The sequence below is a fragment of the Sinohyriopsis cumingii genome, chromosome 5 (assembly GCF_028554795.1).
Source record: "Sinohyriopsis cumingii isolate HCF-2022 chromosome 5, ASM2855479v2, whole genome shotgun sequence".
Classification (NCBI taxonomy): Eukaryota; Metazoa; Mollusca; class Bivalvia; order Unionida; family Unionidae; genus Sinohyriopsis; species Sinohyriopsis cumingii.
Window position 1 is genome coordinate 148,532,234 of NC_142965.1, and position 18,540 is coordinate 148,550,773.

General features: G+C 38.6%; 1 protein-coding gene across 1 annotated transcript in view; it reads left to right on the forward strand.

Annotated features, from left to right (window-relative positions):
- The window catches only part of LOC149800433 (uncharacterized), a 94,347-nt gene that overhangs the window by 56,794 nt on the left and 19,013 nt on the right, over window positions 1-18,540 (forward strand). Inside the window, exons 9-11 of the mRNA XM_089960064.1 lie at window positions 430-513; window positions 1,602-1,637; window positions 7,398-7,469. Coding sequence (XP_089816190.1) covers window positions 430-513; window positions 1,602-1,637; window positions 7,398-7,469 — 192 coding nt within the window. The remainder of the gene's footprint in view (window positions 1-429; window positions 514-1,601; window positions 1,638-7,397; window positions 7,470-18,540) is intronic.

Sequence of the window (18,540 nt, forward strand, 5' to 3'; positions counted from 1 at the left end):
CACATATACATATATATATTAATGCTACACACACACACACATACACATATATATATATATATATATATATATATATATATATATATATATATATATATATATATATATATATATATATATATATATATGGATGGGTGATGTTGAATTCTTCGCCATTATAAAATAAATGTTCTTCTTTACATGTTTTTTTAAACGTTATATCATCCGGATTTATTCATCATTTCATGTGTGTGATTGCGTGAAGTTGTGACCATTCTGCACATACCAAGTTTAGTAGAACAAAAATTCTTGCCTGAAACAGCAGAAAAATGAGACAAAATTGTACACATTTTGGATAAATGTCCTTTTGAACAAAGGGGAAATAAATATATAATATATTTGAACAAAGAAAGTTATAATGCAAAATATTTACAACGTGATATTTTTCAGGGAAGAGAGAGAAAAGGAACTGCAAATAGATCAATTGACAGCATGTAATGCACAGCTTAAGGAAAAACTTAAGAGGACGAAAAGGTAAGTCATCATCGCCACACTACTACTAACATCGTCATGAATATCGTTGTCGTCTTGCTCCTCGTTGTCGTGGTTGTAGTATTAGTAATAATGATACTCGCTCACCTTTTGTGTGTCGCATCTGAATTTTCTTGATATCATTGTCAAATCTACAATGGAACGTCAAGGCCAATTAGATTGATTTATCATGTGGCAAGTGACTCCAAATTTCGACTTAATATCTCAAACTTTCGAGCTATTGTGTCGAAAATTCGGGGTTTTATTTATAAATTTCGACTTAGTATCCCGAAATTTAGAGCTTGTATCTCAAAATTTCGACTTATTAACTCTAAATGTCGGTTTATTTTGTTGAAATATCGAGTTACTAAGTCGAAATTTCGAGATATTACTACTTGTCCGTTTGTAAAAACAAATGCTCAGGAAAGATAAGAAAAATGCCCCAATACTTGAACTGAGAAGAAATATAACTGAGATCTTCAGGTTACGTAGTATTATTGTTTTAAGTAGTAGTAGCCGTAGTAGTGCAACTTAAAAAGCTGCTTAAATAAAATTGCTTAGAGATTTTAAAATTAGAAACACGCACCGGGGATACAATCTACTAAATGACTCAACGTACATCAAATACTTAGCAATAGTGTGACTGTTTCACTTAATGTTAGGACATTCCTTCAAGCTTGATCAATCAGTCAGTTGATCAAAAGATGTTATAAAAAAGCAATTTCGTCTTCTCATCAATCTAAGTGTCCTTTTTATACAAAGTTGAAGAAGCAAGCAGCACCATACAGGATTGAACACATCAACGTTCTCTCTCAATATTCTATTTTGGGCTTTTGTGACTTTTTACGTAGGTATTTGGCAAAGTATCTCATAAGTCCTAAATAAGCTAAGACTAGAATGCACTATTTCTCTCTCTCTCTCTCTTTCACATTAGAACTACATATATTAATTGAGATAACTCAAAACGTGATAAAACCTGTGTACGTTATAAACAAATTTCGTCATGGACAAGGGGAAAAATAAATTTGTGCAAAATAATTTTAAAACAATAAAACTATAATGTAACACCTTAACACCATGCTATATTTCAGCGACAAGCGAGAAAATGAAGCTGAGAGGACGGAAAGGTGGGTCACAATAATTACACTACCACTAACATTATCGTGATTTTTGTGTTAGCTGTGAGTCAGTTCTCGTTTACCATTTGAATCAAATTTCCCGGTTCTGAAATGACATCAGTAACATTTATTCATATCCACTTTTTTCCATTTTCCATCAGCTCATTTACGGAATATATGCAGCAAATATGAAGTGTATCTCTCACTGCTGTAATAACTCAGTCACATAGTTGACACCCTCTCTCTCTCTCTCTCTCTCTCCCTCTCTCTCTCTCTCTCTCTCCCTCTCTCTCTCTCTCTCTCTCCCTCTCTCTCTATCTCTCTCGCTCTCTCTCTCTCAAAGGGCAAACATGTATAGTAAGCAAAGTGACTACTAAGGCAAAACCTAATCATGGTATTTTTTAGACTTAAGGGTCCGTTTGTAAGAAGCAAAGACTCAACAAAGACAATGAAATTTCCTATAACCTTGAACAGAGAAGAAACAAAACTGACATCTTCAGGAACGTAATTATTATTATTATTATTATTATTATTATTTAAAAAGTTGCAATTGTACAATTACGCAGAGATTTTATTATGCGAGAAACGTATCCGGGATGCAATTTATAAAAGACTCAAAATGCACCATAGACAGCGTAATAGTAACGACGCAATCGTTGGAATGCTTTAAATAATAATAATAATAATAATAATAATGAGGACTTTGTATAACACCTAATCTTTAGAAGCTCTAAACGCTTTACATTATAACATAAAAAATATATAATGATATGATTACAACAAAAAATAAACCATGAAATTAGAAAACATAAAAACACATGGTGAAAAGGTACGAATCATTATCAGGTCTTTTTGTTCTTGCAGTCGAAATAAGTGAGTTTTAAGAGCACTCTTGAATGGGATCACGGTTTCTTTGTAAGTTCAGTGGGCAATTCATTCCACGTTGCTGGGCCCTGGTATGCAAAAGAACGTTGTTCATATGACTTCGTTTTCATAGTGGGAATAATGAGTATACGATTGTCAGAAGAGTAGCCGTAAGTATCACCCGCTGGTGTGTACACATGGGTGAGGTCGTATATGTATGTTGGACTGGAGTCCGTCAGTGAAACGTAGCACAGAGAACAAATTTTGTGTTTGATTCTGGATCGAATTGATAGTGTAGGGTACAGAGTAGCGGGAAGGTGTGCTCTGTTCGTGGTACTCTAAGTATGATCCGACCAGCTGTGTTTTGAACTTTTTGAAGTTTCTGGAGTAGCTATTGAGATGAACCCGACATAACTGAGTTACAATAGTCCAGTCTTGAAAGTACTAATGAACACACAAATGTTATCGTGTCATCAACTGAAAGATATTTGCGAATGGAACTGATGCGTCTCAATTCAAGATATGTAGCCATGCCTAAGTTCATGACATGCTGGTGCAATGTGAGAGTACTGTCCATAGTGACACCTAGGTTTCGTACTGACTGTGTGGATTTAATGTTGGTGTTACTGATATTTATTGTTTCAGGTAAAGGATGTGAATGAGAACGTCTTTGTGTTGTGATCAGAATGGCCTAAGTGTTATCATCATTCATCTGCAGCTTGTTATATGTCATCCATGATTTCACATCAGAAATTCACCTCACTACACCTTGGATGGTAGCATCAACTTCAGTTGGGTGGCTAGATTTGTATATTTGGGTGTCATCAGCATACAATTGGTGAGACACTGGATGATGATCTATGACACTTGAGAGCGGCTGAGTGTAGAAAATGAAGAGAACAAGTCCAAGAACAGACCCCTGTTGATCACCAAGACATAGATCAACTATCAATTGCAGACACAGTTTGTATCCTGTAGACCAAGTAGGACTTGAACCACAGTAAGGCTGTATCATGAATGCCAAATACATGCTGGGGACGGTGAAATATATCATGGTCTATTGTGTCAAATGCTGCAGACAAGTCAAGGAGGGTGAGGATTGTAATCTTTCCGCTATCCAAAGCAGAGATAATGTCATCAACTACGTTTAGAAGAGTAGTTTCAGTACTGTGGCAGGGGCGATATGCAGATTGTACATTGCTAAAAAGACGGTTTGAATTCAGATGAGATACAAGCTGGGATAGAACAAGCTTTACTAAGATTTTTTTTAAAAATTTTAATGGGTGATTATAAACTGGGCGGTATTTCTTTAAATCGTTATGGTCGAGTGTTGGTTTCATCGGCAGAGGCATTACAATGGCAGTTTTGAAAAATGATGGGAATCCCGCGGATGAGAGAGAGGTATTAATAACCTCAGTTAGTGAGGGCAATACGGGATCCAAGCAGTCAAGCAGCAGTGATGTTAGAATTGGATCAAGTTCACGTGACTTTGGTTCACTCTTCATCACGATTGTACGTACTAAATCCATAGAGACAGATTCAAATGTTGGTAATCGATGCCGCTGATATTCTGTATCCCAACTGTATGGTGACGACGCGTCAATTGAAATTGTGTTGTCAAGCTTATCTCTAATGGTTTTACTTTGTCAGGGAAGAAATTTGCAAACGGGTCTCCGGAAGGTTTGACTGGAGAGAAGATAGTTGGAAGTGGTGTACATTCGTTCTTGACAATAGCTTGTTAGTAATCTCGAAGAGTTATTTGCAGCAGGAACTTTCCATGATCTTAGTACTGTAGTGGTCTGATTTCGCTGCATGGACTATGTTTGTGACGTTCTTCTTCGCGGCTTCATAGATTTGCTTATGAATAGTGAGTCTGGTGGAAAGCGAAAGCCTCTCAGCTTCACGGCGGTCTCTTTTAGCAGTGCGAAGCTGGTCCCTAACACTGCTATACCATGGAAAACATTTTTGAAGTGATACACTGCACTTGGTGGCTACGGCGTGTTTGTCGAGCAATGAACGCAGACAGTTATCGAGTTGCTCTGCTGTAGGAGTTAAGCAAGTTGTTAGGTTTTGCTTGGATGTCATACATTAGTTTAGTTTTATTTATCATACGGAGGTTTCTCTTAGTAGCAAATAGGGCCCCGAGTGGCCGAGTGGTCTAAAGCGCTCTTCGTTACGGATCACTGCCATCTCACCTCTGTCTGCGGCGGTTCGAGTCTAGGATTCAGCCAATGTGGGTATGTGAGAAAGCTTGCCAGTAGCTTCTCGTGGGTCGGTGGTTCTTTCCGGGGTTTTCTCGGGTTCTTCCTCCACCATTAATACTGGCCGCCATGTATAGCCTATCGTGTGCTGAAAAATGGCGTTAAACCCCACAACAACAACAACAACTTAGTAGCAAATAAAGGTGGAGAGTTAGGGACTGATACGGCAAGATGGCATATAATGCAGAGGTGATCTGATGCGAGTTCGTGGGATAGCAGGGAGGAACGCATAATATTATCATCAGGTCTATGACGAATCCAGCCTAAAATGTGACCATGTTTATGGGTGGGTTGCTTAACTGACTGTGTGAGGTTGAAAACATTAATGGAATATAGGAGCTTTGATGTGTTTGGGTTTCCTGGACAGTCAAAGTGAAAGTTGAAATCTCTAAGAATAATCAGGTTTCTACCTATCAAATTTCCATACTCCAGGAGATTCGGAAACTGCTCCAAAAGAGAGATTCAATCAGTTTGTTTTTTCTTCTAGGAGGAGGGCGGTATAGGCAAAAAAAATGGACTGACCTTTGTTCCATTGTAGGTGTAGTGTGGACTAGTTCAAACGATGTGTGGTAGAAATTTAAAGTTGCGGTGTGGTTAAGCCGTTTGAACATGTAGTTGTTTGTAATGACAGCACTTCCACCTCCGCAAGAGTGGCGGGGGAACGACTTGATGGAGTAACCGGTGATTGTTAGATCCGCGCACTTAGGCTCCACACTTGATGTTTTTAGCCATGTTTCAGTCATGAACAATATGTCGATATCTGATCGTTGATAAAATTAACGATTTCTTTGCGCTTTTCTGTTGGTCCTACTGATTGGGCATTCAATAATGCAACACGCAGAGGTATCTCTTGGATAGTTGACACAAAGGTTGACGATTTAATAGGGATTTGAATTAGGTTATCTAAATTAACGGTCGAATGGTTAAATTGTTGAGCCAGAAAGTGCATAAGGGAGGTAACTGGAATTTTTCTTCCTGTTCTACGCCGGCCAGCTTTGAAACAAAGTTTCTCTTTTCGCTTCTGTTTACATTTACCTTTAGTCTAGAGCACACTGTAGTATGGAGAGCCAAGGAGTGGTCATTTAAAGCAATTAATGAGGGTCCATCATAGCATAAACGGGTTGACTGGCGAGTATCACGTGATGGCGGTTTGTTTAAAAACAAAGGAAGTTGTAGCAGTGGAGCAGGACAGCTGAGAAAAAGTCCAATTGTTCTCGTTTCCAAAACAAGGAAATGAATAAATACATACGAATTGAACAGCCAATGCATGATGAACACAATAATGTAGACGAAGACAGGCAACAAGCACATACATCATGAAAAACGGCACAAGAAAACGGAACAGCTACTTCAAGCCGGTTAAGCGACAGTGGCCATCTTCACAAAGTCCAAGGACTAGGTCATCCTTAGAGTTTGATTAATCAATTAATTCGTCAATTGAACAATCGCAATCAATCAATCAAAACATACTGAGTGTTAGATAAGAGCATATGCGACTTCTCATAAATTTAGTTTTTTATATACATATCTGAAGAAACATAGTATCATATAGGATTTCAGATATAAACGTTCTCCTTCAGAAATTCAATTGTGATATTTTTGAAAGTCGGGCTTTGAAGAAAGTATCATATAGGTCCCGAATGTACCAAGACTAGATTGCACTATATATATATATATATATATATATATATATATATATATATATATATATATATATATATATATATATGAAATTTATTACTAAATAGAGATAAACAGTTGTATCAATATTTGTATTATGTATAATGCACACTTATTGAAAATATAGAAAATAAATATATAAATAAATTTTTAAAAAAATAAATGAAAAATATGTAAAAGAATGTATATCGATATAATTTTGCCAAATCTTAGTTTATCAGAACTCAATTGATATAATAAAAATATGGTGTGCATAACGCTTACACTCTAGTATTTTATAACAAATTAATCATCTTATATTGAAAATTAATTTACAAATGCACTTTCATTTTTAAAGAATTAGTTAACTTATTTTTATAATATCAAATTATACTTTTACCAATTAAGTTCTTCTGCAAATTAGAATAATATAAAAATATTCTTATCTCATTGTAAACAGGGGTCGTAATTCCCCCCAAAAATATGAAAAAGGAAGAAAAAGAAAAACAGAATTAATAAATGTCAGATAGTGTTTTTGAATTTAGACCTTTTGGATATACCGTATTAAGACGGTGAATCCAATAGGTTTCCTTTAGTAGACGTTCCATTTCGGAATCAGCTTTAACAATAGGTTTGAAGGAGAAATCTTGCAGTGTATGGGAAATGCAAAATAATATATAGTCATAGTATGCTGAGTATAACTAGACATCTTGACTGACACAACACATAGTATGCTGAGTATAACTAGACATCTTCACTGACACAACACATAGTATGATGAGTATAACTAGACATCTTCACTGACACAACAAATAGAAAGAATATAAATAATATTTCTTCACTGGCACAACTCAGAGAGAAACTTCTACACGTTCTGAAAAATTTTCCTCTTGAATAAGGGTGAAAAATAATTGGTGTTATTATTAAAATTAATTAAAAGTAATAAAACTAGAACGTAACAGCGTTACAACCTGACATGTTACAGGGAGACGACAGAAATAGATCAGCTGAAAACATCTAACAGACAGCTTGCGAAAAACCTTAAGAAGATGAAAAGGTAGGTCGCCATCATCAATATTACTAACATCGTCATTATTATCGTTGTCGTATTGCTCCTCGATTTTTTTCATCTAAGTATTAGTGGTAGTGACCCTCCATGGTTTCAATTAGATGCATCCTGGTAATGCAAGAAAAATAATAGTATTTGAAACGGTTACACCTAGTCATTTAATTCCTGGTAGGCAAATATATCAGAATTAAACGCGTACACTCATTTATTTAACACTGAACAGATCACTGGAATTTATTAGGCACTTTAAATAATATCTGCTGTATAATCGTAACAGGTTTGCCTGAGGTAAGCCTGGTTTTTATTATCAGCGGCTCAACGCGTCACATTTATTTGACACGTGCCACAAGCAATGTCTGGTTTGCGAGTTAGTTACACAGATTGCTACAGCTGTACTGAATTTGGATGAGTATGACAATATTTTTCAGCCGCTATTATTGATTTAAATTCCATTATTTCATCTGTATCGAGATTAATTGATTTAATTGATCTCTGTGTATATTTGTATTTGCTGTTTTAACGTTTGCTATTTTCTCTTGGTGTGATTGCTTGTAAATTTTCAAGTCTACTATCTGCTCTATTTGAGTTGATATGATCGATAACAAGACAATCATCTTTCGTCCACCCGAAGCACTCATTTAAGAAAAGCTATGTGAGTAATAATTATTTATATTTTTTGTTTTCTGTTATTCCAATAGCAATCCTGAGCTAAACCGTGTTGCCCACATTTCCAAGAGGTTGTTTCAGTTGGCAGTTTCGTATAACACTTCGCTTCATAGTTATTGTATATCAGATGTTTCACAAATTCATTGAGATGAATATTATTTTTTTCAGTCTGCTCCATTTTTATTATTTTCTTACTCTAATATAACATTATTTTTCAGCAGAGAAATATTACTCGAGATAATCTTTTGCGTCTTTTATTTTTATGTCGTAAGGAGTATTCATTATCTTCAAATGTATCTTTATTGCTCGATAATTTCGTCCATCGCAAGATATGCATAATTGTGTTCTTCTCTTGACCCAATTACGCAGTTCACGATTGAACCGCAACACCAGCTAGATTAGACTTTACAGATTAACCAAAGACAAAACAACGTCCACAATTTGAGCTGCAATTACACGAATTCATCAAAATGGCTAAAAAATTAGTTTACGCAAGATGATGAGTCTCATGTTTTATTCAACATTCCAGATAGACAGCGACGGTATTTTCGTTGACTCCGCCATGAACGATAAACGAGCAGCGACGATTATTAATACTCTTGCAGACGACAAACGATATATCTTCAGAAATGGATTTATTATCGAACATGTCAGAAAAGATGGCCAGTCTTAGAGTATCCGTGATAAACTCGACCCTGCTGGTTCTGATAAAATTACGCGTGCGATAGAATTATTTAAAAACTCGGAAATGATCGTCCTAACGCCAACTCACCGTCATGGCAGAGGGATGAAACAGCGTGGTGTCAAATCGTGCACGTATCAGTTATTTTTCGATGGCGAGGTGATGCCTGGACACTCAGCGTATGGGACAAAATATATACCATCCATGGCCTTGACAAAGTTTTTCATCAGATCCATCTTGATGTGCAAGAGTGGTAACAAAATATTCCTTGATTCAAAAAGTGGTGGACGCTGGACTCTTTCCTTCCAAACTCCACTGACTGTGCATACTCAAACACTGACAAAAACTAGAGCACGACAATGGTGTGCAAGGGGGGTAGCAAAATCTTCCTGGATTCAACAAGTGGTGGATGCTTGACACTTTCCGTTAGAAACTCTACTTACTGTCCGAGTGGCCAATCTCTCTTGATATGGTGGGAATCTCTCACACGACTATCCGATTCGCAGAGAAAACAGTAGTGCTTTGTGTATCCAGTCTGCAGACCACGCAAGAGACCAATAACCTCCTAATCGCCACAAAACTGGCACCGACGTTGGTCGTATTTTATGCGCCTCAAAAGTTGTTTTTGTTTTCATAGGTTTCCTTCTTATGGACTTGGTGACCAACTGGAAATGATGGTAAACGATTGTCATTATGCAGCGAAACAGATTTAAGATTCACCTTCGATGAATCATTGAACAGTCTCCACTCATATGGATCATGAACGATGTTGAGTATGGCCATCATACCATTGATTTTGTTGCAGGCAACATATCTCCTTCTATAACGAAAAATGGGTCAATATCCCTTTGATGGCCTATGATATCCTTTTGATGGCCACTGAACATGGAAACCATAACATCAGCTGCTAGCAGATTCCATTACTGTTGTCAGGAACCCAACAGATCTGCTTTGCTTATGGCTAATTCAAAATGCTTGATAAGGTTATTCAGTTCACATTGTGTTATGAGGTGTGGTGCAGAGGAGGCGGATGGGAGAAAATAAGGATCATGTGACATTGATGGTTCAGGACTAGAAGTTTCATCTTCTTCCTTTTCCTCGTCTAACTCGAGTGAGAATGATTCTGATGCATCAGGAACCTGCAGTCCTTGATCAATCACATTTACCGGAAATTCGCCTGGCTTTCTGGATTATTTAGTTCGTCAAATCTAATATCAGGTCGGGTTCCAGGAGCACAATGATTATATTCTGGAGGTTATTTTCCCCCTGGAACTTCGCCCATGGCGTTCCTGGTAATTTTTCTAGCTTTTCAGCAATATCACCGCCATGGATCACAAACGTATTTTCTTTTCGCCGCATTTTACACACTTGCGCTCGCCTCTTACTCCTCGTTGTTCATGCTCTAAACCCAGTCGTATCCGTGACCGTCTTGCATTGAATGCAATATAAGCCAATGATTATAGACAATGCTATATTTGTACAATATGAACGTGATAGACTTTTCAGCGACACGCGAGCAAGCTCCGGTCAAACATAATCCAGTGTTAACAAATTCATTTGCTACCATTATAATTCACCTGTCTGGTTCTGGTAAAACTCATTTGTTGCTCAGCCTGATAATGAGGTGGCTCAAATGGGACAAACTTTATTTATTGGATGACCAACGATACTACGATATTCTTAATGAAATCAGGGAATCGGCGACGAGTCAACGACGTTATTTCATTTATCACTGACATCGATGGTACACCAGCCGTCGAGGATCTTGACGAGGATATTAACAACACTGGTCAACAGTGAAATCATTACTGACTTGAAAAGGCCCTAATCTGTAGTATTTTGGTGTGCCGAACACGAATATAACCGTGAAAAATTTGTATTGGCTCTCGTTTTGAAGATATTCATATACCTCATTTTCTATGTTTCACTGTGTAAATTTCTCCAGTAGGACTGCAGCAACATCCGGAATAATGATGTAACATTGCATAATACCATCATGCTCACATCATCCACAGTTGATTGCATCATTTTCTGATGCAATGCAATACTAATGCCATGCGGCTGCTGAAGTAAGTTGACGTCAGCAGTGTACTATACATGTGTAGGCCTATTATACTAATGCCAGGCGGCTGCTGAAGCTGACGTAAGCAGTGTACTATATAAAGCCCAATCAGATAGGTTCAGCATTTAAAATATTTTAGACGTTGTGCGAGACAGTTCAAGCTACTGTTACATAAAACTTATTATTTTATCCATTTACGTACAATAAAGAACAGTAATGCCTCGAAAGTGTGTTAATACCGCGGACAATTTTTGCTATATTTGTGGGGAAGTGACATTTGCCAACCAGAAGAAAAGTATCAATTCTCAAGTGAAGAAGGCATATCATCTTTACTTCGGATGCAAGGTTGGTGACCAAGACAAGCCTTGGGCTCCGCATATATGCTGTGCTACATGTACAACACAGCTTTCACAGTGGTTGAATTGCAAAAGGTCATCAATGCCGTTTGCAGTCCCAATGGTGTGGAGAGAGCCAAGCAACCACCTAAATGACTGTTACTTCTGCTTGGTTCCTCCTCTTTCCGGCGGAATAACGAAGCGAAAGAAGTCGAGAATAGTCTACCCAAACATTCCGTCTGCATTGAGACCAGTTCCACATGGTGAGGGACTTCCTATTCCAGAACCTCCAGCAGAATATTCTCTTGATTCATCTGACGAAGACAAAGGTGAGTCGACCTGTTCTTCTCCTGGTCCATCAGCATGCAGTGATCCAGATTTTCACTGTGGTGCATCATCAACCCCACACAGAATAACACAGGAAGAACTAAATGACCTGATTCGTGATTTGGACTTATCAAAGAACAAGGCAGAATTGCTAGGATCAAGACTCCAACAATGGAATCTTCTAGAAGAAGATGTCACAATTACTGCATATCGAAAGCGCCACCAGCAATTGGAGCCTTTCTTCAGAAAGGAAAGTAATCTGATATTCTGTTCCGATATTGAGGGCCTCATGAATGCTTTAAAAATCACTCATGACCCACAAGAATGGAGACTATTTGTGAACTCTTCGAAACTGAGTCTCAAGGCTGTGCTTTTGCGCAATGGAAACATTCTTCCATCTATTCCAGTAGCGTATGCTGTCCACATGAAAGAGACATATGATAACTTAAGGCAGCTACTGAATTCCATTGAGTATAACAAGTACAGCTGGCACCTCTGTGGTGATTTGAAGGTAGTTGCCCTTTTAATGGGACTGCAGCAAGGATATACAAAATACATGTGTTTCTTATGCGAATGGGATAGCCGAGCAAGGGAAATGCACTACATGAGGAAGGAATGGACTCACAGGCAGAATGTAGCCATTGAAGAGAAGAATATCCAACACCCAGCTCTGGTTGAGGCTCAGAAAATCTTGCTACCACCCCTTCACATCAAACTAGGTTTGATGAAGAACTTCGTGAAAGCCATTGACCGGACTTTGCCAGCATTCCGATACCTGCATGAAAAATTCCCTCGACTCAGCGAAGCAAAGATTAAAGAGGGAGTTTTTGTGGGTCCTCAGATTCGAGAGCTTTTCAAAGATGACCGGTTCAACAACTTGCTGGAAGGTGACGCGAAACAAGCATGGAATGCTTTTCGCCTAGTTTCTACAAACTTCCTCGGAAATGTTAGGGCAGAAAACTATAAGGAACTAGTAGAAGACATGTTGATGAAGTATAAGAAACTTGGCTGCAATATGTCTCTAAAGATTCACTTCCTTCATTCCCATTTGGATTTCTTTCCTAGCAACTGTGGTATTGTTAGTGATGAACACGGCGAACGTTTTCATCAAGATATCGCAACAATGGAACAAAGATACCAGGGAAAATGGTCCACTACAATGCTGGCTGACTACTGCTGGACACTCCTCAGAGATGCTCCCGAACAGCTGTACAAGAGACAGGTGAAGAAATCTAAGATGTAGTCAATGACTTGATTTTTTATAGGTAGGCTATTACAGTTGACCTTTTACTATTGGAATGCATTTCGTTATGTAAACATTAATTTCTTGCAGATTACAAAAAAACTAGAGCCAATTTTGCAATTTGACTGTCATATTCGTGTTCAGCACATAAAAATTGATAAGAATTGACTAATTTTATTTCAGCAACATGACTTTTGTAAAAATTTGTTGTCCAGTGCAATCTGTGGTTTATGATGATGTCATGCATGGCAAACAAACAAATCCAGCCAGAATCTTTTCACGAGGCAGACGTAAAAATACAGATGCCATTTACGTGTGTCAGCGGTACAATCAGATCCCCAATGTGATCGGAGATAACAGTAATTTTTAGTTATATTTAACGGTGTTGACAAACACACGCTGTGAATTATTTATCAGACTTGGTGTCCCGGGTGATACGGATATAAATAAATTCAAAAACGTTTTTGCACGTGCTCAGAAAAACCCCGCATGAATTCATCACAATCAGTTTACACGATCTAGCGGTACCTTACCAAATTGTTCTAGATAAAATCTTTTATTAAATAAATAAATTTGTTTTATAATGAACCAGGAAAATATTAACGAGAATGTATCTGATATCAACCAGTTACAGCAACACGGTCTCGCGCTTCAACTCGATGTTTAAAAAATCAACGACGATTTTGAGATGATACAACAGCGACGCGAAGAGGATAGATACATACTTAGGGAAGAGTATATGTTCATCAAATTAATGCAGCGCGAAATGGAATCGTCATTTGCTGATTTACAGGAACAACTTGAGATAGCTAACTTTGTTCCTCTGACAAGCGCCATTTATGACACATGATCAGTTCCGTCCCACCAATATGAAACTGATGCGGCTGTAAATGCGCGTGCAAGTCAGCGAAAGGAACTTGTGTTGGATTCCATTATGATTCCCATAATCCTAATCCGCCAAGGAATTCAAAGAATAGTGATGTCACCGGCACCCCAAAAATTGAGATAGCAATCAAAAGATAATGACAGAAAAATGTTATTTTATTGTTGTTGATGATGTTTGTCATTGGCCCAACGAAGCTTTGCTCGTGGGCAATTTATGGTCTGTCACGCACATACCAAACTTATAATTATTTTTACGCGTGTCCAATAAATTACCGTCTTGGTCGGTTAGAAGAAACGTCTTTATGACAGCGACGGATTATGACATCGTAAATAAATAGAATTAGTAGGACCCAATACAATCGAATGACGGCGGGACATCTGGAGAAAAGCTGTAAAGAACATTTCTGTGCTAGGCCTGCCCCATCTGTGACCTTACATATGTCGTGAATATCCTAAATGTATCGGCGCTAAACGCTGAGAGCCTGTACACCCCGGTGACCTGAGCTGTATGTTTGATGGTGATGTTTTGTTGTTCTGTTGTGACCATGTTACTGATCCAGACGCTACTGTGTATACCGCGCTGATGAGAGGAGTCGAGTTAATCACACCAGTGGAAATCCTTTTGATTTTTGTTAATGTCGGCATGTTGTATGCGAATTTCAGCGATACTAACGCTGACGATATTTGGAACCCCCAAAAAATCATTAACGGGTATATTTATGTTTCTGCAAACATTTGTAAACACGGTGACATGATTGTTATATTCAGCTCTGAATATGGCCAGTCCTTACTTATTGCTGTTTACGAGGTCTTTATCGCGATGTAGTTGTTGTCCACGTATTTCATTGCTGCAGCGTCATCGTCTGATCCTGGTTCTTTCAAATTGGTAATGCTATTTCCACACATGTTGATTTCACAAGTCATTGTATCGACGGCTAAAGCAACACGTCTACTGAGATCACTGTGGATAATCATGAGTGTTACCCCTGAGTCTTTAAATTTTCTTTCGCAGGTAAATATCACGAATTTATTGTTGGTCACATCTGGAACCAGCTGGATAATACCGAGCCATTTGATAATTACTCGTTTTTAGCCGCCCAAGCTGATCCTGAAAAACAACAACCTCATCCGGATCGACCCCGGCGAGGAGCAAAAGGCCAACAAGTTCATCTCATGTTACATATGCCGACAGATCAATGTCACCCTGGGCCATGCCGGTAGTAGATCTTCCGTAAATATCTATCATTATGAACCATTAACTTGTTTAAAACGACCGGTGATGTATTCGTGCACGGCTTTATTAGATGACGCTGCTGACCTTGACACGGCGATAAGTACGGCAAGTACTTCTGGGCCACATATTGATTGATCTGTTATTGTCTGTGTTGGTAATATTAAATAAAAATTCTCTCGATGGTGCCAGTCCTAACGAATCAAAATAAACAACGCTATGTGGGTCAACCGCGTATGCGACCCAATGAGTACCTAGACCACAACGGCCATTGAGATTAATTATACCAGTTTCAGCGCAGCTGGTTTTTCCGGTAATTGATCGCACATAAAAACCCCTCTGAATTTTGTATGTTCAATCGCCAAGCAGCATCAAGTAAATCAAAATTGGACATGGGTAGCTTTAACGAAGCGTCTTCAGAAGTCTCAGACCTTGACTGTACCACGTTCCTGGTAATCTTACACCTCATCCCTTTTTATGAGGTCTTTATTCCGTGTTGGAACAGTCTGTGTAATGTTGCCTTTCAGCGCCATGCCGGTAGCTGTTCCATCGATTTAGCAACAGCTGAAGCTGCGGCGGCAAGCGGAAATATGTCACCGGTCTTTGTTTTGCCACTGATCGAATTCACGGATGATCATGTCCCAGCGTTTGAGCGATATTTTTTTTTTGGGCCTGGCAACGTCGCTGATTTCAGAGATATTTTTTACCCAGCAACCTGTTTTGATTCCGATCGCAATTCTTAATCTGACCGGGTGACAGAGTAACGTTGAAGGTGATGATATGACATAACATCATGAATGATCTAATTACATGTTAGGGAAACACTTAAATGTTTTCCACGGGCGCATCAGTGACACTCATTCGTCCGCCAACACCTTCAAGCAACATTGTTTTGTCTGACAGTATGACCGCGATTGCTTTCTAACCACCAGGACCAGCCATTATATCTTTCACGTGTATATCAACGAAAGATTGTCTGAACAAATCGAGGTGTTCCAGTGAAAAATAATAGATTCGATACAGCGTTGAGAAATCCCGCTGAGATATTTGCAAACCAGAATCAACATTCTGATCACTCCCTATGAACCTCATCAGACTATCCTACGCTCGCGCGACGTTGTTTTGTTTGAATCTCAGTAATATGTCTTCGGATTGTTCCTGGTGTTTGTCTATTCTTAGTGAAATCGTAGACACCGCTAATCTGTCAAACTCCATTGGGTTTCTTTATGGATTTTCTTACGCACCGAATATATGCCTTGGTGCTGAAATTTCCTACTGAGATGCTATCTCCCATGCAAATGAATTTGCTGTGCAAGTAACAAAGTCTGTGTCTATTGTCAGGCACGACAAATTTGACTTACCACCACTATCCATGACCGATAACATTCGCGCTTCTTCTGTTTCTGATGAAGTTAATGTTGTCGTCCACAACGCAAGTTTTGTTAGTATTATTTTACCTGCAGCTGCAGCATTATCCCTTCAGATTTCATCGTTGTCCGTGTATTTTAGAACTAACTCAACTATATGCCTGGCCCCAAAGATAACATTCCTAATATGTCTGCAGAATCCGAAAAGATGTGACAGCGGTGTCACACAGCTAAATCTTCCTTGAGCATCAATTTGAGATCGTCGTGTTGACAATCTCAGATTAAATTCTGGATTAGCACCATGGACTATCGGGTTTACGTCAGCGTCAGCGACGCCGGCAAAGTTTCTTGGTCGTCTTATGTCATACCGTGTGTGGTGAGGATGGTCAGTAATATCCTTTGAGAACATTATTGATGGACCAGAAGATCATGAATAATCATTGGAATATCTTGCAAGAACGAGTATCATCGATGGAACATGACGTCATTGTGACATGCTTCGATTTGCCTACTGTCAAACAGATACACGGCACTTTTAAATAACGTCATAACACCATTATTAACGAATCCATATTTGTCATCTGCAGTGTATGTATTATGATTATCTCTCAAAAGTCTACCTTGAAATTTAAAAAATAAATGCATCGGCGAGCAAGAAATATCTGGATGTATATTGGAATTGTAGTTTGATTCGTCCACGCTGATTTGGTTCTCCTGCATCATAAGAATAATACTGATAATCACGCACAGACTCGTCCTTGACTAAGGGTGAGTCCGTGTTAAATGCTGGATCAGATACATGCTTCAACATTGTATAATTCATTGTTGCCTAAACTGACGTTCTATCACCGATCATTTATCGCCAACTACGACGGTGGTGAGGGATGACGACAATGGTTGTGGGGTCTGAAGACGGGCAGCAATATCTGCAGGTAATGTCTCAAGAGTTTTCTGTGATGCCTCAGACATTTGCTTTGTTTCGTTCCACAATTGGTTTATATAACTACTATGTACCCTCAGTAAATTCCACGTGAGCGTCCTGGCGTTGTTTCATCTGCTGCTTTACAGAATTACGGACAGGAAGACATTTTTTGATGCCTTCAGTCGTTCTCGAGCTACATTAGCTGTACGAGATTCCACAGTTAGCGCAGAATCACTCATAATTATTGTGACTACCACGATTTAATTACAGATCACAAAGTCATTTCAATCTATCAGTAACGTGTTTTCAGCCGCAGCGAATTGCTAAAATTACAATTCGATACGCAGTTTAGACATTGCTTGTGACACGTGTGAAATACATGTGACGCGCTGAACCGCTAATAATAAACATGAGGGTTCCCTCAGACAAACCTGCTACGATTATACAGCAGACATTATTTAAAATCCTTGTTAAATTTCAGTGATCTGTTCAGTGTTAAATAAATGAGTGTTCGCGTTTAATTCTGATCTGTCTGACTGTTCATGTAAATTAATTTAGCTGTATATTCTTAACAGAGTCAGTGATACAGTGGTAGCGTGTACAGACAATATCTATCAACCTGTGGAAAATTACCTCATGTTCGATTGCCAAGAGCGTGACTGACATATGATCGACGTTTAAAAAATTGTTTATAAGTTTCTTTTGGGGTGTGTGTGTGTGTGTGTGTCAATGCGATGCATCGAAGAAAGACGAAATAATGTTTTATGGGTAATTGCAAGTTTACAAAACTTAACCCAGATGTTCATTTTATAGCACCTTGGGTTCACTTAGGGGTGTGTGTGTGCTTGATTGAAAAATTTACAAAATTTGGAAAATTCAGCCTGGACAGCCCTCTGACTCTAAAATTTCGTTTCGCACTTAGCGATTCGCTGGGGGGGGGGGGGTACGCGACAAGAAACTGTTCTGGTGACCTAGTGGTTAGAGCGTTCGCTTCGGATGTTGAAGGTCGTGTGTTTCATTCCCAACCAGGTCATAACAAAACTTATAAAAGTGGTACTAACAGCTGCCTCGCTTGGCGTTCAGCATTAAGAGTTAGAGTTAGGACTGGTCGGCCTGGTGTCAGGATAATATGACATGTCTGTGGAATGATGCCCCAGTGCTAGACATCACTATAAACTGTCACACTGCAGACATCGTAGCGATATGACTAAAAAATTGTTAAAGCTACGTTAAAAATCCAAATCACATCACATCACTCAACAAGAAAAGAAACAAAACATAAAGGTTCAACAGATATTCAACGTCAATCAACCTGGTCGTAGTCATTCCTTTTAGCTAG